This window comes from Camelus ferus, chromosome 18 (genome assembly GCF_009834535.1).
Source record: "Camelus ferus isolate YT-003-E chromosome 18, BCGSAC_Cfer_1.0, whole genome shotgun sequence".
NCBI classification, from domain to species: Eukaryota; Metazoa; Chordata; class Mammalia; order Artiodactyla; family Camelidae; genus Camelus; species Camelus ferus.
In genome coordinates this window covers 5,603,578-5,624,598 of record NC_045713.1, presented here as the reverse complement: position 1 = coordinate 5,624,598, position 21,021 = coordinate 5,603,578, and the positions used below count along the sequence as shown (strand labels likewise).

At 52.7% G+C, this 21,021-nt stretch overlaps 1 protein-coding gene and 1 long non-coding RNA gene across 3 annotated transcripts; one reads left to right on the top strand and one right to left on the bottom strand.

Annotated features, from left to right (window-relative positions):
* Positions 1-696: 696 nt before the first annotated feature.
* Positions 697-17,298, bottom strand: LOC116657465. Its single transcript, XR_004312562.1, has 3 exons — positions 16,174-17,298; positions 11,797-11,921; positions 697-1,708 (listed from the first exon to the last, which is right to left on the bottom strand). It is a non-coding gene; the product is annotated as an uncharacterized LOC116657465 (long non-coding RNA).
* ORAI2 (ORAI calcium release-activated calcium modulator 2) lies at positions 10,082-20,603 on the top strand. 2 transcript variants are annotated; one of them, XM_032459621.1, is made up of 3 exons: positions 10,082-10,247; positions 13,491-13,728; positions 17,285-20,603. In XM_032459621.1, exons 2-3 carry the CDS (start codon positions 13,504-13,506, stop codon positions 17,822-17,824), a joined length of 765 nt encoding a protein of 254 aa, XP_032315512.1. In that variant the 5' UTR covers positions 10,082-10,247; positions 13,491-13,503; the 3' UTR covers positions 17,825-20,603. The 2 variants fall into 2 exon arrangements, with proteins under 2 accessions (XP_032315512.1, XP_006180985.3); XM_006180923.3 differs by lacking the exon at positions 10,082-10,247 and adding an exon at positions 10,272-10,404.
* The last annotated feature ends 418 nt before the right edge of the window (positions 20,604-21,021 follow it).

Below are 21,021 nucleotides of genomic sequence, written 5' to 3'. Positions count from 1 at the left end.
TATTCTTCCAAGATTTCTGTCTAGAGATTCATTGTCTCCTCCCCTGAGAGCTTCCTAAAGTGGTTCTGCTCTGAGTCCAAAGTTGGGGATCCAAATGCAGCAGAACCCAGTCTTTCCCAGGAATCCCCACAATTGCCTCCTGATGGTGGGAACTGCAGCCCTGGCTACAGCTGCCCTCCCATCAGGGAGCAAGTCTTGGTCCTTCTGGTAGTTCAAAACCCCAGTATTTTAACAGAAGGCTGAGAACTCTGTCCCCTTTTTCTTGGACACCTTAGAGCCACATTCAACCCAAAAGTTCAAAGTCAAGACTGTATTCTGAAACACAAATGAATTTACTTACAAAACAGAAATAGGCTCCCAGACAGGAAAACAAACTTACGGTTTCCAGAGGAAAAGGGGGTGGGAAGGGATAAATTGGCATTTTGGGATTTGCACATACTAACTACTATATGTAAAATAGATAAACAAGTTTCTACTGTATAGCATAGGGAACTATATTCAGTATCTTGTAGCAATCTATAATGAAAAATAATATGAAGATGAATGTATGTATGACAAACATTATGCTGTACACCAGAAATTGACACATTGTAAACTGACTATACTTAAAACAAAAAAAACGGCCAGAGGGGAGGGTATAGCTCAAATGGTAGAGTGCATGCATAGCATGCATGAGGTCCTGGGTTCAATCGCCAGTACCTCCTCTAAATAAATAAATAAGCCTAATTACCCCCAAAAAAAATTTTTTTAAAATAGTCTATTAAAAAAAATACTGTACTTCAATTTCAAAAAAAAAAATTTTTTTTTTAATGGCCAAATGGCCCACTGTCATAGTCACCCGGGACTCGACGTGAGAGATGTTGACAGGCTTGGGATTTAAAGGAGCCTCTGGGCCTCCTCATCCTCGCCCGCTGACTTTCTCAGTTAGCTCGGGCATCTAATGTGCCACCTGTTGTTTACCTTCTTCCAGAATCTTAGGATGGGACATTTTTCCATTGTCCCTCCTGTTTGCAAATGCACATTGGCAGGGTGCCACTATCGGGTGCCCTGTTTGAGTGGAAGCTTGGGGCTTCGTACCTGTTGCCGAGTCCCTCGTGGCGGGTCCTCCATCTGGTCCTGCCCTTCCCTGTGTTACAGCAGCCGCCGGCAGAGTGGTCGGCTGTGTCATTCTCTATTGCTCCCTTTTCTCCTGAACTGGTCCTCGCCGTTTGAAAATGTAGACACTTTTAACAAGTTGAAACATGGGCATCCCTAAAGCCCCTTCCACCTTTTGCAGCTTCTTTGGCATATCGGGGATGCTCTGATCAATGAAGTTCATGTTAACCATCTTTAAATTCTCTGGCACCTCAGAGTCTCTGTATATTGCCTCCAGGCTTTAAATGACCCTTTATAGAAATTCTGAAGGACCCTTACTTGGTTTCTGTTTTATCTCCTGTACCTTATTGAAGCATTTTTGTTTTGTCACCCCTCTTCCCAAGCCTGCAAAAATGCAGTCCCCATAATGCTCAAGTTTTAGCCCACCTCCAGCATTCCTGTCCCAATCAGGACCCACCGTTGGTACAACCATGCTTGCAGCAGCCCGTACTGGGTGGCCAGGGGTTTCTGTGTGAAGCCCATCTGCCTCCTCCGGAGGTTTATCCAGCACCACTCAACATTCTTCTGACGTGAGGACGCTATTTAATCAATTTTGAACATCTGCCCAGGTTAGCTGTGGGTTGTCCAAAAAAAAAAAAAATTTCCATTTTCTTTGGGTCATCTCTGTAAGTTGGCATATTGTTCCAATTAAATAAATCCCAAGTTGAAAAGGGAGAGTGGACCTAGATCCATCCCACTGGCTGCCCAGTCTCAGCGCTCACTCCCCATAGGGCACTTGCCTGAATGGTTATTGCCCAGCCTGAGTTTGGGTGGCTCCCTGGCCAAATTGAGTGTCCTGGTGGGTACCAGAAGAGGAGGCATCCCTACTTCTCCATCTTCAGAGACTGGAGGGCCTCCAAGCCTGAGGCTGCAGCTCAGGAGCCAGCAGTGAAGCAACAGCAGCACCATCACGTGGGGGTGGAGGAGGGGTGGTTGGAGGGTTCAGCTGAAGCACCAGCAAGTTGCCCTCCTTTTCATAAGAATCAAGCAAGACGGGTTTCTTTGCCTTCCCTTCCCACTGGGCCATAACCTTACATCTTCTTTGCACAGGTTTATCCTGATACAGTAACAAAGGGCTGTACGTAAGGCATTTCATCCCATTTTTCTTCCCACTTAACAAAGTCTGGTTGCAAAATTGTAACTGAAAGATCCATTTTCAGGCTCTTTTGCTCCAGACTCTAAAGGATATCGTGGCAAAAACACACAAAGACCAAAAACACACAGGATCTAACACCAGAGCCCTGGGCCTCCAAACCAGGAATGAGATATGTCAGCAACTGAAACCTTTTATATTTTCTACCAAAATCCTGCCTGCCAGATAGGCCCCGACCCACGATCTGGACAGGAATGCCAAACAATCTAGGCACAGGTGTGTTACTCACCCAAAAGACGTCCTCCAAACCCAGAGCCCCCAAACCGTTTCTTTGCTATGAAACAAAACTAAGCACAGAAGGTCCCCGCGTCTCACCGAAGAAACCCAGGTGGGGCACAGCCCCGGCGGCATAAACCAACGAGGCAGCGGCTCCAATTCACAAGACTCACGATACCAGCAAGGGGCTGACAACCCACAGGCAAAAGGTCCATCCTACCCTCTGGCTGGCCCACCAAATTTCTCACCGAACCTAGTTCCCTTGCCCAACACGCAGCAGGCCAAAATGCTGAGATGCCGAGGTTTGCCTCAGAGAGTTTGCTCCCAAGGCAGCCAAGCGAGAAGACAAAAACAGATCTCGGATCTGCCTCCCTGAAGGCAAAAAGCTCACGATATTTATGGGCTAAAGAATAAAGCAGCAGGGTGGTGTGAAGCATGGGGAAAGCGGGGAAGATTGAGAAAAGGTGGGGGTCATGGTCATTGTGCACAGGTGTAACTCAGCTACAGGCTTCTGCACGTTCAAAACCGGAGGCGCTCAGCATGATCTGAGGGTGGTCCTTTGACGTGAAAAGGTCACCAAGTAGACACATGCAGGCCCATGTGGAGGGTCAGTGGTGCTATCCAGCCTTAACCAGCTCAGCTCAAACCAGACCAGCTGACCCTAAGTTCCTGGAGGACAACTCGGGCAAACATCTTATTGTTAGGCTCCGTGCGCTTGGGGAACGTGCAAGTCTTTAAATGAACGACTTGATTCGTGAAGGCAGGTGAAGCAGATCTGACTAAGTCACCCACCAAGGAGGTGGTGGAGCTGGCACGTGAACCTGGGCAGCGTGACTCCAGCACCCATCCTCCTGGCCCCGGCCCACTGTGCTGTGCCGCTTTGGGGAGGGGCTGCACGGAGCCCAAACCTGACAGGCAGAGTGCCAAGGCTGAAGGCTGCTCCTTTAATGAGCCCCCCCGAGTGGAAGTGGTGCATGTGTGTGTACGCATAACAATATAATAGTGTGTTATAATATGTAGTTTTAAATACAGACGCTCCTTGTGGTCCACAGGCTCTATTTTTGTGAATTGGCCCATTCACTCAGTTTTATCAGTAACCCCCCCCAAAATCAGTACTCATGGTGCTTTTGCAGCCCTCTACAGACGTGCAGAGCGGTGAAAATTTGAGTTGCCTGATGCACGCGTTCCCAACTGAGGCACTCTGCCTTCCTGCTTCAGCTCAAATTTATCTATTTAATGGCAGCGTTTTGCATTTTTGTGCTTTTTCTTGATGATTTTGCCATCTAAAATGGCCCCAGAGCACCATGCTTAGGTGCCACCCGGTGTTCCTAAGCTCAGGGAAGCTGGGGTGTGTCTTAGAGCAGCTTCTCTCAGGCTGTGAGTCCAGGGTTAATAAATCACTGTTACATATGAATGAGTCTCAGTAATCTCAGTATAACATATTAATGAGATTGTCTTTAAACAGAAATACATACAACAATGGTGTGTGTTGATGGGTTGATGCAACCAGAGGCTCACAGAACCCTAACCTCATATTCCCCCGAGCAGGAATGGTTCAGAATTCGCTAATTCAGTGTTTTTGGCGACTTTATAGAACACAACTACCTCAAATAATGAGACTTAAGTGTGTGTGTTTGGAGAGTGAGTGAATGTGCGTGAGCAGCCCTACAATTAGAGACAGATGCCTCCTAAAGCAAGGACTTGTGCATTAGTGCTGTACCCCCCCCCCCCCCGGTGCTAACGGTCCTGTATCTCACTGGAGAACCCGGCCGCTGGACTGAGCAGTCCCCGGTGAATGTAGGAGCACGGAGGCCACCCGGAAACCCAGCGCTCCCCACCTCTCCTTAGACCTCATCCTCTCCTAGTATATTCACTCTCCCGCTTTCTAAAAGGCACTTTTCCGTGTCCTCCCTCCCAGACCTCCCCCCCACCCCCACTGGGGAACTGTGGAGAAAGCAGAAGCCTCAGGCCAACCCCTCAAGCCCCCATCACTTCATCCCCCGCCCACAGCGTCGGAGCCAGTGCACCCTGCCCTCCGCTCCTACAGTGCAGAACACGCCCCATCCCGGTCTCCTGGCCCCTTCCCAGCAGCCAGCAGCCCGGCTCTCCCATGGTGAAGCAGCAGAACAGAAGCCCTTGTTCCGTGTGCTCCTTCAACTGCCCCTCCCCCGCCGCCCCCCATATGCATCTCCTCCCCTTCTCAGCCAGACTCCAAGTTTTCTGTTTGCTGCCACCTCTTGGCTCTCATCCCTCTCAAAGATTTCATCCCCGTCAAGCCCCTGAAATCCTCCTAGTCTCGCCAAATCCAGCCCGTTGGTGGCCTTCTCTTTGGAGCCCCAGACTCAACATCCACCCAGATGTCTCCCCTTGGCTGTCCAATGGGCACCTCGAGCTTAATATAAGAAAAACTTGATTTTCGTCCCCTAAGCGCCTGCCTCCTCTATCTTCCCAGCTTGGTAAATTGCACCACATCCACACAGTTGCTTGAGGTTCTAAGCAGAGTCAGGCTCATCCTTGGTTCCTGTTTTTCTCAGCCCCTCCCACATCCATCCATCTCACTAGACCTGTTCTCTGTCATGGTCTCTGCTTCGTTCACCCTGGTCCATGCCACTAGCAACTCTAGCTTGGATGGATGCTGTGGCCTCTTTCTACTCATGCTCCCTGAAACCGAGTCCCCCTGAAACCAAGTTTGCTGAGTTTATGATTAACCTCTCTGTCCAAAACTTCCTACCCTTTCTTGTCCAGCCTCAAGACTGAGGAGCAGCAAAGAAAGTGGGGGATTGAAAGCGAGCAGGACCCTATGGGGCCCTTCTGGGTACAAAAGCCTTTCCATGTCCCTTGTTTCTTGTTTGTAGAAAAAGGCATTAATATCCTAGACCTTCCCTGAGTTCCACAGAGCAGATTCAAGCATTTACTAATTAGGGAAGGGAGAGAAGGCAAAGACGAAGGAAACAGCCGGCCCAAAGGATCCTAAGGAAAACAGGAGGGCTAACGGGGAATTAAAATCCTTAACCAGTCACATCGGCTCTGAGTACATAATAAAATGCTTCAACCATTACTTTCACTCTCTCCCAGAAAGAAGTTAAGGTATCCCAAGACCATGATTTACTAGTTTGCTTTGCAGGAACATAGATCAAACACAATCACCAAGACACATCGAGTCACAAGACAGTGTGGGTACCGAGAAGTCTGCAGCTGAGGCCTTATGGGGAAGCTGAAATCGCAAAGACTTCCTTCTCTTTACTTTTTTTTTTTTTTTTCCTGCCTTTAAAAGCCTTGTGCCCTGCCAGCCAGCAAGATGGATGTGAGACAGATCTACGTCTCTCATCTTCCAGGTTGGCACCTCCTGGACGAATAAACCTTTCTCTGCTCCAAACTCTGATGTTTTAGTTTAGCCTCATTGTGTATCAGGCACAAGGACTTGAGTGCGACAACACCCCGACCCCCAAATCTGTTCTCCACACAGCAGCCAGGATGATCTTTTAAAAGCAGAAAACAGATCTTGCCACCTTTCTGCGTTAAGTCCCACATGGCTTCCCTTACACTTAAAATAAGAGCAGAAGGCCAATCCGGCCTCTGTCTCCGTCTCTCTGTGCCCACCCTCCCTCACTCTTGCTCCCGATGGCCCCACCCCTAGGGGCAGTTCCTGCCTCAGGAACTGCGCCCTGGCTCCGCCTCTCCCTTCAGCCTCAGCTTTCCACCCCCACCCCCCACCTCCATCCTCTTTCATTTCTTCCACAGCTCCATCCCTTGCTCACCTACCTGCGCCCTGCCACACCGGCAGCCCCCATGCCCCTGGAGCTCCATGACAGTGAGGACATGCTTCTCCTGTTCCCTGCTGAACCCTCGTGCCAGCACAGTGCTTGGGATGTAATAGGTGCCCAATAAATGTCACTTAGGTGGCTGAGCAAATCTCAGTGACTGAAAGCAAGCAGGTAAGTTGTTCACACCAGAAAAACTGCTCCTACAGCAGGAAGAACCCAAGGGTAGACTCTGCAGTTTGCCGTCTCGCTGCGCACAGTACCACAGCAGGGGAGGACCCCGTACGAAAAAGCCAGACCCCGGCCACGGCCCAGGACACTGATTCTTCAGGGATCAGGCCCTGAATACGCATTCTAAGCAGGTACCCCAGAAAACTACCCTGGATACCTGTTCCCCAAACCTTGTGAAACACTGGTTTGGAGCATATAAAGTAACGTCATTTTAAATCCTCTATTTTCACCATTTATCTTTTGGAGAAAAAATTATTAAATTGAGTTAGAAGTGTGATGTTCTATTGACTTTTGGAAACAGGAACATAACTAAATCTGCTTTGCAGGCTGCATGGAAGGAGAGCTGTGTGGAAACCGGTTCCTTTGCCATCATCTTAGGAAACAGCCCTGTTTTCTCCTTCTCCCCTTTGGAAGTTAATTGATGTTGACTGACGTACTTGACTGATTCAAGCTACAATCACCGTATATTAACATAGTTCAGTAAGGTGAACACTCTGAGAAATCAGCCTGGGGCCAGTCCTGAGGCAGTTTTCGTTTTTTTTTTTTATTCCCAAGAATGTAACAAATCTTTACTGAGCAGGACTAAGTGCTAAATCCAAAGGGTTCCTAAGTGTGCTTTGTTAGACAACACAGTCCTCGCCTTCAAGGAGCTCCAGATGCTATCAGGGACACAGGTAAGAAAAAGGTCAGAGCGGTGTAGCACCAGGTGCGGCATAGGCAGGGGGCCCAGGCCTCTGGGATGAGGGGAGGGCAGCTCAGTAACCCAGACCAGAGATGACATGGCCTGAATTCAAACAAGAGACCAGTGAGGAAGGTGGGGGGAGATTTCTTTAGGTGGTAGGACCCACAGGACTTGAAGGGGAGATGGGGAGTCAGGAATGACACCAGATCTGGAGATTCACCAGCTGGGTGGGTGGTGGGACCCTCCCTGGGACAGGTGATCCTCGTGGAGTGAGCCCTGCTAGGCTGGGAAGAGATCGGGTCTGTAGGTGATGATTTGGGAGTCTTTAGGGAAAGAGGGAGTGGGTGAGGCCAGTCAGGAAGAAGTGTAGAGAGAGGGACCAGACAGGACCCTGAGAAACACCCACACGTAGGGGGACAGACAGCAGAGGAAGCTGCCCAGGGCGAAAAGTCTGATGGGATCCCAGGAGAAGTGGTTTTCCAGATGGAAGGGGTGCCCAGTAACAGACAGGGCACAGGCTGAGACATCTGGCTTTGGCAGCACAAGGTCAGTAGACTGCAGATGGCTCAGAGGAAGTGGAGGAAGTGATGACAGCTCTCCTGAGAAGTGTGGCGTGAAGTGGGGAGCGGTGGGGCAGGAGAGGTTGGAAGTGGAAGGAGGCTGAAGCAGAAAGGAGGCTGAGAGGGAGAAAAGTGGGTCTCTGCGGGGTCGAGGAAGAGGTGGGGGTTGGTAACTGAGTGAGGAAGAAAGGGTCAGAAATGGGATATTTGAATTTAAGATTCCACAGAGGGTGATCCTGAGGGCTAAGCCAGAGGGGTGACCGGCCAAGGGGACAGGACTGATGCGTCGTATCCTCTGGATAAGACCTGGGGTAGAGAGGAAAGTGAGGACCACGGTCTTCCCTGAATGAAGGTGCACACAGTGACAAGGAGACTGGGAGGTGGGTGACCCCTGAGATATGCCTCACGGAACTGGTCTTTTTCAAATGTGGGGTAGTCAGGGCCTTGGGATAGGAAAATGACTCGCCCAGACAAGCAGGCAAGGAAATGACAGCATAAACTAGAGCCCAGACATCTCAGCTGAGCGGCTGGAACTTGTGGACCTTTACCTGAACTTCTCCTCGGTCTAACTCCCACTCAACGACCTGGGCACCTGAGGGGGCCACCCCACCGCAACTCTTAATGTTGTGATCATTAAACCTCTCTCCTTCCAACATGGTGGCATCACCCTCTGTAATCTTACAGGGTGGGGAAAGTAATTTTCTGGGTTTGGTTAAGAAACTAGCTTTGCAAAGCACTGGTAATTATGACTTAACGTTTCGTTTCTCTTCTGCCCAGACATGCTGGATAAATGTGTTGGGGGTGGAGGCATGGCCAACTGGTGTAGGAAGCTTTCTAAAGGATGGGCAGTCAGGGTTCAAGGGTGAGAACTCAAGCAAATGACTGTTGCTGAAAGAACGTTAATCGATGATGCAACGACTGCAGTTTACAAAGTATTTTCTTTCTGTTTCCTAGTCCATTTTAAGAACAGCTGGAGGTGTGGAAGCCACACTGAGATTGTTTTTTTTTTTTTTTGAGGACTTTGCTCCCTGAAATTCAACGATCCCTTTCCTGTAGCCATGGTGGGGGAAGGGGAGGTAATCAGACCCCAGGAGTTTCTTCTGCCCTTTGTTAGGGCAGTTACCAGGGGGAAACTGGCTTAGTCTGCTCTTAAGTGTCCTACTGGATTAAAAAGTACCATTCCAGCTCTCAGCACTGGCCCCGAAAATGTGTCTTGAAATATAAATGGGTTTGGCCTGACATCTGCTAACATTTACTCTTCCAATGTCAGAAAACTTGGATTGTCTGACACAAGTGGAATTTTTCTTTTTTTCTTTCGTTGGGATAAATGTGTCACGGTCCAATGCTGTTGTAACAGATGGAAAAATCCTATGTAGGGCACGCAGGAAGGACTCTGAGGGGCCGTCTGGCATAGGCAGGTTGATAATGAACCCATCTCGCTTCTTACTGAATTAATTCATGTGCACTTCCTGAAAAGAACGTCCCTGTCTGAATGGGTTGTAAGATCGGAGAGTTCACCGTTGCCGGTGAGAGGTTCCCTGCGAATGGAAGGAGCCGGAGGTACGGCAGAAACACTCTCCCCCACCGCTCTCCGTACGCCAAGCTTGCCGCAGCCGGGTTAGGACCCTGCAGGTCTCACTGGGCCTGTGGGTGGGGGTGCAGTCTGGGAGACCAGCTCCAGTGAACGCTCTGACTAGTGCCACTGTGCACCTGGCAAACTCGGGCGTCGCCGCCCGAACCCTTCCCAAAGAGAGCCTCCCCTACACCCCTTTCTTCCCACATCACCCACTGCCCGCCCTGCAGCCTGATAACAGGCTCCCACCCCTCCACAGAGTCAGTGACCAGTCCTGGGCATCCTCCTGAGTTCACCCTGGGAACCCCGTGCTCCCATTCTGCACTCAGATCCACACACCTCTGGCAGAGTAGGGCTCACCCTGCCCTGAACGTGCTGGCCAGACCCAGGGGGCAGAGAAAGCACAGCCTCCCTGTTCTGTCGCGCCGGCGCCCGTGTGACGAGACAGCGAGGGATGCCCAGGCTTCCGCCTCTCCTCGCCTCTGCGGCGCCGATCGCTGCTCATTACTACCCGCAGCGCACCGAGAAACAAAAGAGATGCGCATCCTTGGCGGGTATTCACATCCCAGCCCGCGGCCCGCGGTGGTCCTGGTGGGAGCTGCATCCACACCGCAGGGACCCCTGGGCTCCCCCTCCAGAGGGGCCTTGAGCCCCGCCCCTCCGAGCCACCTGGTCACGTGGCCCGTGGCCCCCACCCACCCCCGCAGACAGGTCACGTGACGGCAGCGCGCCGTTGCCCGGGCAGCGGCTGCGGTGGGCCGGCGGGGGCGGGGTTGGGGGGACCCCGCGGGACGGGCCGAAGGAGGGAGGGGGCCGTGCTCGGCGCCCCAGCCGGGCCACGGGGCCACGGGGCCACGGGGCCACAGGGCCACGCCAGCGCCGCCTGCCGCGAGCCCGAGCCGGAACTGGAGCCGGGCCGGGCGGGCAGCGCAGCTCGGTGAGTGCTCGCCGTGGGGGGTCTGGCGGGGGCAGTGGGATCCCCACCCCGGCGAGGGAGGGCCGGAATTGCACCAGGGAGACTCGACGAGGGAGGGGATGGGCTTCCTCCTGGGCAGGCTTGGGACGCGACGGCTGCCGAGTTGGGAGGCAACCAGGTAACCCCGGCCCGGCGGGATCTCCGGGCGGGTGCGGCGCCGAGAGGACTCGGATATCGGGGGCAAGGGCCGAGTGTGGGTCCTGCGGCTGCTGGGGCTTCCCGAGGGGAAGGCACAGGGATGCAGGTGGAATCCTCCGGGAGATCCCGGGGAGGGGGTGCTGCTGGGCCCCTGCCCCGCACGGTGAGACAAAAAGAGAGTCAGAAACGGCCGTTTTTGCGTGGCACTCGCCATTGCTCGTGCCCCAGATGTTTAAAGGAAGTTAAGACAGGCAAACCCCAAAACCTACCCCCTGGAAATGCTTTCAACAACCCTGCCAAGGAGAGTAGCTAATCGTTAGAGAGCGTCAACGCTATTCTACAAGATCTCTTTTCTCTGACTGCCCCTTATATAAAAACAAAAACAAACCCCCCCACAAGCGCATCCTTTGGCGCCTCTGCCACCTGACAGAAATGTCGGGCTCCATCTTGTCCCGCCCCACCCCCTGCCTGAGCCCAGCCGTGGAGTGTGAGTACCAGACTCTGCCTCTCCCTGCGGCAGGGGGAGGAGGCCTGGACCAAGGTAGGACGCGGGTGCTGGAAGGGTGAGGATGGATTTGAATCCTGTCTGGGCTGCTCCCTCTGCAGGAAGCGGCTTTTCCGTCTTCAGGACGCATAGGCTGACCTCAAGACCCAGGCTGCAAGCAGACAGCCCTTCCTTCCCAATGCCTGCCACTCTGAGGACATCTGCAGAGCTGAGGCTGCCCCAGCCGCTGCTCAGAGGCCACCATGACCCAGACACCACCATCAGCCCTCACTGCCCATCACACTCTCCATCTGTACTCTCCAACTTGAGCTCAGCATGCTCACTGATTGTCCCCGTGCTTCCCTTCAGAGGCCGCCAGGCCCTCCTGACCTTCCCAGTCAGCCAACCATTTCAGTGGGCACACAGACCAGACTGACCCCAGATTGCTCCCTGACTTACAAGCCCCGGGCACCACCAGATCCAAGTCCAGCACAATCACACTGCCTGGGCTCCACATACTCCCTGCATCTTACTTTCCACCCCCCATTTCCCTGAACCCCTGCTGCAGCTGCTTTCCTGCCGTGTCCCCCTGCCTCTCAGAACCCTCCCATGTGGGCAGCATCTTGTCTTTGAGGGAGGGTTCCTCTTTGCCAGTGCCACCTTCACTACCCATGTCCTTGTCCCTATCCTGGCTCCCTCAGAGTAGAGGCAGCCAGCCCCTCCCTTACTCCTTCAACCCTCACACTCCCTCCACTAAAGCAGCATTTAGTGTATTGGATGAGAACCACCCCCTCATCTCACTCCCCCACTGGACAGTGAGTTTCTTAAAGGAACTCACAGGATTCTCACCTCTCCTCTTTGATACTTAGGTACCAAATGCAGTCTTACCTTAAGGCCCAGTAAGCAGCTATTGGATGCAGGATGGAGAGACAGATCCTCTGAGGGGGCAAAGGTTGTGCCTTTCACCCCTCCACACGCTGTACCGTGTCTTCATCATACCTGTGGGCTCACTTCTGTTATGTTTGGGAAGGAAGAGAAAAAATGCAGTTCCAAATGATGCCATTCTAAATTACTTGGTGCTAACCAGTAGATTGGTTAGTGAACATTTCTCTGAATTCTCCCCAAGGGAAGGGACGTTCCTGTGATTGAAGTGCTAGAAAGCAGTACTGCTGGCTGCAGTCGAGGGTGAGGGAGGAGTAACCAAGGTTCCCAAGTCAGCCCTCTTGTAATTGGCATCCCTGGGCAGAAATGGAACAGGACAGAACTGTACCCCAGGGCCCTGCTGGCCAGTAAAAGCTGTGCCTCCAAAGCCTGGTAGAAAACCAAGAAGAAGTCACCCCAAAAGAGGGAGCCCTTCCCCGCCTCCAGGACCTCCCTAGAGAATCCTTTGAGGAATTGGCATGGATGGATCAGGTGTGGGGCATTTCATCAGCCGCTGACCCTGGGAAACACCCCTACCCCGCCTACCCACCCCCAGCCATGCTCCCTGGGACCTTGGAACACTGATCTGTTTGTAATAGCCTTAAGTAGGCTTTTCACCGGGCCTATGCGGGCCTGAATGTACAAGTTAATATCTGATGCCAAGTGAGATGTGAGGTGCTTGTGCCCTTGAAGCCTGCCCTACAGATTAATTAGAGCTGATCCTGCATGCTGCCGCACCGGCCAGCTCCTTGGGCCACATGAGACCTCCAATCCCCTATTTGGATTAGTGGAGATCTGGGCTTAAATTCACAAATCTCAACAGATCAGCCCTTCTGATCTTCATTCTGTGTTATTGGCAAACTAGATATCTACCTGGGACAACTCGAGGGGTCTCCAGCCTTCATTTCTCTGAAAACACATGCTCATGTCAGTTGGTCAATTTAGCTTTTCACTTTGCTAAAGGTTTCCATTGCAGCCTGGATATGGCCTGACTTTAGTTATATAAACCAGGTATTTTTCAGGCTGAACCGTACTAATTAAAATCTAAGTGGGATTTGAGAGACTAGCAGCTGCTTGGAAATGATTTCATGTTGATGCCAGCTACCTGGACGCTGGAAAGCAGTTTTGAGTTTTGCGGTTGGTTATTTGGTTTAAGAACCCTGTAGGGTGGGGATGTCTCCATGTGAAGGTGAGCAGGTTGAAAAGGTCAGGTGTCATACTCAGGATAACACAGCGGGGTCAAATCTAGAAGCTTTCAGTCCTAGAATTTTCTTAAACGCTACAGCTTCCTATTCCGTGAAGGTAAGTGCACATCAGAGGATTCCTTAGGTGCTTTTGGCTAACGTTGGAATTCCATTCACCCCAGAGCCACACTCAGTTGGAGTCTGTCTGTGCCTGGGATGGAAGGCTGGATTCCAGCTTTGTGGAGGAACATTGGATGCTGCAGTGGTTCCTGGAGGTGCACTCCTGACCCTCCTCTCCTGCAGGTGGTCCCCACATTCCAGAGGCCAGGGCCCCACACTCACCCATCCCTGGATTCCATGACCCCTGCATAGGGTGTATACAGTGGACCCTGGGGGAGGTTAAAGAGACTTGAATTCTGGCTTTTCTGGGCCCTGGGAACCCTTTGGGATGCCTGAGTGTGTCTCTCCTGCCCCCAGCCTGGCTCCCACCATGAGTGCCGAGCTCAACGTGCCTGTGGACCCCTCCACTCCTGCCTGCTCTGAGCCCGGCCACAAGGGCATGGATTACCGGGACTGGGTCCGCCGCAGCTACCTGGAACTGGTCACCTCCAACCACCACTCCGTGCAGGCCCTTTCCTGGAGGAAGCTCTACCTGAGCAGGGCCAAGCTGAAGGCCTCCAGCCGGACCTCCGCCCTCCTCTCGGGCTTTGCCATGGTGAGTGCAAACACGTGGTGGGAAGCACGGCTGTAAAACGGGCTCTTGCTAATTGAAATCCTGTGATACGTCCGGGAGCAAATCACTCCCTCCAGGCCCTGCTAGCAGCCAGATGGACCATTTGGAAGTCGCTGCCAGTGTCGCAGCTCCTCCAAGGGGACTACTTTGTCCACTGGAGGGGTTACCTGGGGCATTCAGGGGGGTCTCCAAGCCCCACAGCCCTCAGAAAGCCCACTCCCACATTCACATAAAGTATTTACTAGGCGAGGAAGTTAGTGGAGTAATTAAAATAACTTCAGCGTACAGGGTTTCCTCAGGGTAAGTACCCACATCTGCCCATCTCAGGTACCACCCAAAAGTTTGGAAACTTGAGCAGGAACTGTGGGATTAATTGGGTTTGCTCAGTGTAGCTCAGCCAGGGCCACAGATGCTCCCTGAATGTCGTCTCTGGGGTGACAAAGCAGAGCCTCTGGCCTGACTCCAGCTGCCTGGATGTACTTTCCTTCTGAGTCATCCCCCAGGACTAGAGTCTGTCTCTAGGGGAAAAAAACCACATGCCCTGAAGGGCCACCTCTCCTGCTGACTCCAAAGCCAGCAGACCCACATCCCTTCAGGGTGGGGATATCGGTAGTCAGAGTGAGAACACGTGGCACTGTGGCCACCCCCTCTTTCTCTGTTGTATGTTCAGAGGTCCTTTTGGGCTGGAAGTCATTTTTTTTAATGTGAAAACAATTGCTGTTTCTCCATAGCCCAGAGCCTCAGTTGTCAAATTGATATGCAGAAAATAAAAAGCTGTCTGAGAGAGCCACTGTAGCCACTCCCATGACAAGGGCCTGCTCGGTCAATGACACTGGTCACCCTCTGAAAAATGAATCAGGGCGTTACTTCGTACAGGGCGGGGCAGAGGTCACCAAATTTAGAAGGCAGTCAATTTGGGTTTAGGTCTATAAAGCAAAGGCTTATTTAGGTCTGCATTTTGTTTTTTAAAACATAATTACAAAAGTGTGCAATCACATGGCATAACTTTGGCTTGATTTTCCTCCTGTGGTTTCTATCACATTAAAAAGAGAATATATTCTCAAGCTTAATTTTAAGTAATATGTGTGAAAGGTTTAGACGTCACTTTTGAAATTAGATCTTATCTTCGCCTCCACAGAAGAATTACAGTATTGCAGTACATTTTTTGGCCTGTATTTATTATTATTTTTTTAACTTTGGAAAACTAACTCTGAGAAGTATTGCATGACTTAGTGCTGGAGAATGGCTTCCTTTCTGTGTGGGGCCCAGGTCTCCGAGATCACTTCCTGTCTGCTGCTGTCTTTTGAGACCCTGGTCTTCCAAACATTTGGATTTCCAAATTTAGGGAGGATCCACTGTTTTTCCCAACAAAATGCTCACCCAGTTTGAAGGCTACAAAACCCCTCATTAAAATTTGAAAAGAAGCCCTTGTGACTAAAGTCAGAAAACAAAGAGTAAATTCTGGAGTAGTTTGAGACTTAATGGCTGCCTTCAGGGGCATAAAGTGTTCTTAGAAGAGAAGAGTGACCATGGAGAGGCAGGGATGGGAGTGGTAATTCATTTCTTCAGTGTTTATGGGGAATCTCTTTACCAGCAAGAGCTTCCTTAAGCTGTTGGGTGTACATTTCAGAAGCCAAACACTGCCCTTGTGCCCTCTTCTAGAAGGTCCCTCTCAGGGAGCTGCCACAGCCTAACGGACATCCGAGATCCAGCCTGAAAACCAGGAGGCAGTGGAAACAACAAGGGGCCGGCCTGGGGTGGGGAAAGCAGCCACACCCACTTGAGTAGATGAACAGACCCACCAGTAAATCAGATAATTATTCAGACTGCAGAGCGCCCTGGGAGAAAGAAGTGACGAATGTGGATCGTCAGTTAGTACGTCCACTATGGAAACCACAACGGAATAAGGGCAGGGACGTGGAAAAATGAAAACGGGCCGTTCTCCAGGGGGAGCCCCCTCTTTATAATATATATTCCCTAATTAGAATTGCAAAGCTGTTCCTTTGTCCAACAAAAGATGCTTATGCCTGACCTTAAGCTTATTTATTTTTCTTTTTTTAAAGCTTATTTCTTCATATTTATCCTTCCCCTAGCACAGTGATCCGAGACCCCCTCATAAAATCTTTGCATAAACACACAGAAAAATGGCCTTTTGGCCTTTTCTCCCCTTGAAGCGGAACAAAAACTGCTTTCCTTGTAGGCCTTAATCATCTTTGTTTCCTATCTCTGTGCCCCTGAGGTTTTCGACATCCTTTTTTGTTGTGTCACATCCTTTGTGGTCCCAGGAGCCTACCCAGCCCACAGGGTCACTGAGAAAGGACCACCCCTCAACTCAGTACTGTGGCTGCTCTCTTTGGAGCAGTGATCACTGCTGAGTTTCTGCTCAGCCGTGGTCCACTAGGAATGCCATAGCTTCTTTTTACCTACCAAACATTCCATCTCCACTGAAGATGGGGTGAAGGGATGAGGTTTTCACTCTAAGAAGCAGTCGTTGCTAGAAGTTATGAACTCTTCTTTCTTGTTCAGATCTAGGAGACAAACAGAGTGAGTGGAAAAGCTTTCCTCTGGTTTCTTTCTGCCTCCCCGCTGCCCCTTCCTGATGGGTCTGGTTTCTGACCTTTGGGTGCCTGGGAGAAGGTCCTTGGTGAGCCTGGACTACACCCGCCACTCAGGCTGGTCCACAGAGCTGGGGTGGGGTGTGGGCCGCAGGGGAGCCATCCCGAGTGGACTGGCTGTGACCCAGGGAAGCATGGTGGGGGCATGGTTCCCAGTCTGGACTTGGAAAGCCCCTTAGGGCTTGTGGTGAGCAGGTCCTGGCCTAAATGTCTATAGACACTCACTGCCTCAGAGGTAAGCTGGGGCTTCTGGTCCTTCTGTAGGCCTTTTATTCCCTTTCATTTAAAAGTCATTTTTATTTTATCAAAGTTAATACTCGCACACAGTTTAAAAATTAAGTACTGCAGGGGCTTGTAATGAACCCCAGCACCCCGCATTCCCACCCCCAGGGGGCAGCCACCTGCAGCTCCTACGTCTCCACATTTCTAATAATATTCTGGAACTGCTGTTTCTTGACTTATCCATTGCCTGTTGGCCTCCTGTGACTGCCGCTGATGATTCAGCTCCCTTCTTCCAGCCCGGCCCCCTTCCTGGCTTCTCCCTCCAGCTTTTGGTCTCTGCTGAGAGGCACCCTGTGTGTGGCCTGGGTGAGGCCATGCGGGTGCGCAGCTCTGAGTCTGAGGACTATGAGGAGCCTGTGTTATTACATTTTTTTTAACCTCTTGAAAGGTCAGTTTTTATTTTTTGAAAAATCAGCAGTTGCTTTGCAGCTAAGCCCCACTGCAGCCTGACTCTGATATCAACACTGGAGCCGCATGTTCCCAGGAGAGTGTGGCCTCTGCCCAGGGCCAGAGCTCGGTACCCAGGCTGTGATCCCCACCCCACCCAGTGCTTCTTTAGTCTCTTCTGTACTTTTTAGATTTCTCCTTAGAATTTGAACGGTAAGGAGGATGCCCTAGCCCAGCATCCCTCTGCCTTGCAGGTAGCCATGGTGGAGGTACAGCTGGAGACGCAGTACCAGTACCCGCGGCCACTGCTTATCGCCTTCAGCGCCTGCACCACGGTACTGGTGGCCGTGCACCTGTTCGCTCTGCTCATCAGTACGTGCATCCTGCCCAACGTGGAGGCGGTGAGCAACATCCACAATCTCAACTCTATCAGCGAGTCACCGCACGAACGCATGCACCCCTACATTGAGCTGGCCTGGGGCTTCTCCACCGTGCTGGGCATCCTGCTTTTCCTGGCCGAGGTGGTGCTGCTCTGCTGGATCAAGTTTCTGCCAGTGGATGCACGCCACCAGCCCGGCCCCCCGCCCGGCCCCGGCGGCCACACGGGCTGGCAGGCTGCCTTGGTCTCCACCATCATCATGGTGCCTGTGGGTCTCATCTTCGTGGTCTTCACCATCCATTTCTACCGCTCGCTGGTGCGCCACAAAACTGAACGGCACAACCGCGAGATCGAGGAGCTGCACAAGCTCAAGGTGCAGCTGGACGGGCACGAGCGTGGCCTGCAGGTGGTGTGAGCGTGCGCTCCTGGGCAGGGCCAGTGCGGCATCCAGAGGGACCAGAAAGTGCCCGCCTGATGGGGAATTTCAGAAATGCAGAGAAACGCAGATTGCTGACAAGGCTGCCTAGACACTGCCAGACAGTTCCGGACCAAAGTTAACGTCTGTCTTAATGCTGTCAAACCCGGATCATTTTCCTGCGGAAGGTGGAAATCCTTAGCTAAATGAGCAACCCTGTTGCTAAGAGCTCAGGGCAAAGAAAGGCCAAGTCTCTGGCCCTGGGGACTTCCTAAGATAGGAGACCAGGCTCCGAGTACCACCAGGTGGTCAGGGGTCACCTCTGGGACCTGGAGTGAGTGGCCACTGGGCCAGGGAGGCTGGCAGAGGCCTGGAGAGTCAGAGCACTGCTGTGAGTGCAGGGAAGGGATTGCCCCATGACACTTGAGCTGGGCTGTGGCAGCCAGGGGCATGTCTGACGGCACCACCCTGCTGTGATTAGACGGTGCAGGATGACAGCTTGGCCTGGTGCTTCCCTCCTGGCCCCTGAGAAGCCTAGCTTGTTGGGGGAAGGCAGGAGCCTAGGGCACAGGTCAGGCCCACAGGTGCGGTGGGTGCTCAGCCGGCGGCAGACTTGGCAGGCCCTGGGGGAGACATCCAAGGGTGGAGGCCTGCAGGGTCAGGGAGGCATGCATCCTGGCTGAGGCGCCTACTTGAGGTGGCTGTTAACTGAGGCAGTGCTCTGAAGCACACTGTGCTCAAATTCTCTCTCCCCAACCAGCCTAGAGCCCTGGCCACATTGACCTAGAAAGGCTACCAGGTCAAGGAAAGGGCCCACAGTCCAGTGGCCTCCACCTCTTGGTCACAGAATGCCCTGAGCCTAGTCAGCTGCCCCTCTGGGCCGCGGCCGCAGGCCAGGACACTCCCTCAGGTTGCAGAGCCTGCCCATCTCCCTGCTGCTGTGGTCCCAGGCAGCAGGGAGGGGGCAGCCTGGGGGACCTCCTGTCCAGACAAGGCCATGGCCTGGCCTGGCCTGGTCCGTGGGTGGTGGTGTCAGGGGCCAGCCCTGGCCAAATGCAAGTCGCACCCACAGTGACGCAGAACAATGGCAGGGGAGTTGAGGCCCCGCGCAGTGCTCCCTTCCTGGGCCCCAGGCCGTGTGCACAGGCCCGTGACACTGTTAGGCAGCCACAAGCAGCATGAGTTTTGGTGTTTTCAAGAAAGGCATCTGGTAGACCCGAGCCCATGTTCTTGGGCGGAACACGTACACACTACAGCTCAGCTTATGTGAACTTGCCGCGCCCTGAGCTACTTTTTTTTAGGAACCACATTTTACCACGTTGGCCAGCAGCCACCAGAGGAGAGTGCCTTTCCTTTTGTTTCCAGTCATTGGACTTAATGCTGTGATGGCATTTCTATCCACAGCCTAATGTCTCTGTAGGGTCTACATTGTCTGTGCCAAGAAATCCTGGCTGGCCTGGCTGGGGTTTCTGGGACCATGACATACTATTGGGAACATTAACTTTGACATGTAACTCTGAAATGCTGAGAATCACCGGTGTAAGTCATGGCATTTACAAGGAGCCCAGACATCGTGTCCTGCAGGGCTGGAGAAGAGCCCGGGCATCTCCCAAAGGGCATGTCCCTCGCATCCTCTGCAGACGTCTGTCGTGACTTGCTTGCTCCCCAGCGCACGTCTCTCCTCTCCCGAAGCCTTGTTGAAAAGGCTCGTCTGGTTTAGTATGTGTTTGCTTTGCACAAGAATGTCAGCATCACTGCAAGACAGGCAGTTTGTGTCCTGGCAGAGACAAGACAGGCTGGCTCCTCCCCACAGCTGGGAGGGGCAGCAGGCCGTTCCTCTGGCCTGAACCTTTTGAGAGGGGCCTTGTTAGGCCCACTTCTGCCCACTTTCCCAGGCCGTCTGGTGCCGCTGCCCCATGTTCCAGACCCAAGGAGTGATGAGCTAGAGGCCAGCTTGGCAGCTTGGTCCAGGGTCAGACACTAGGTGCCCGCTACCAGTGCCGCATGGGTAGGAAAGATGCCACGTATCACATTTCAGACACTGATTAGGAGAATAACATTCTTATTCTTTTCATCCAGCGTACTCTCTCAGCCCCAGCCTTGCTAGTTCCTAGAGGCATGGGGCAAAGAGAATTTCTGCGGGAACAGAGGGGACTGTGGGCCTGGGGATTGGCGACCGGGGGGTACAACCTCAGGGCGGCCCCAGAGCTTCCTCTGGGGCTGGAGAACAAGCTGCTACTCGGAGCTGCGGCAACACCTCAGCAGGGAAGTCTGGGGAGGAGGAGGGCAAATCACTGGCTATAGACTTGGTTTCTGGAGGTTTAACCTGACTGCGAAGGGGGTTCCAAGTACAGTGGCCTCTCCACGGTGAGAGGCGCCATGGGCCACGTCAGAGCCAGCGCAGGCTTGCCCAACTCTCCTCTGAGCCTTCCTGGTGCTCCTAACACAAAATGCCCGCACATACGCTGAGGCCCTTTCCAAAGTGGAACACGGTCTCCATTTAGTACCTGACCAGAAGTTTCAAAACTCAAGGGTTTCTATTTTAGACAAACTGCCAGGGCAGAATGTATTTCAGTGTCTTCTAGGAAGGTCTGTTGAGGATAACACCGTGTGAGCCTGAGTGGATCAGGGCTCATCTGCAGCTGTTCCCTGTCTTGTGCTGATCAATTCATCATGCACGGCGTCGAGGAGACCATGTGTGGTATGCACACCCCGTCCCGTGTATGGATTTTTAAAACAGTCGCCCTGGATTAAACTGAATAAAACAAGTCCAACTATGCATCACTCACTCTGCTATCAATGGAACTCTGTGGAGGGAGGTGACGCTCAGAAGCCCCTCTCCCTAATCACTGGTCACCAGTGACCTAACAGGCTTCCGAGGTGAGGGGGGCAGACTTCTCTGGAATGGACAGGCAGGGCTTTCGGACCCAGACACACCCAGAGGCTCCTGCCAAGTGGGCCCCCGAGAGATCCGAGCGCCTCTGCCCGCCTCCCCTGCCTAGCAGGGTACTCCCTTTCCGGAAACAGCAAGGGGCAGCTGGTGTATGGCCGAGTGCCAGCAGAGCCCTCTGGACAGGGGCAGCTTGAAGGCCTGCACATCCTCCTGGAGGGGCCGCCAGAGCTCTGGTCCCATGGGCTTTCTCTGCCCCAAGGGCCTGGGCTCTGGGGGGAGGCGGCCAGGTGTCCTGGTGGGTGGC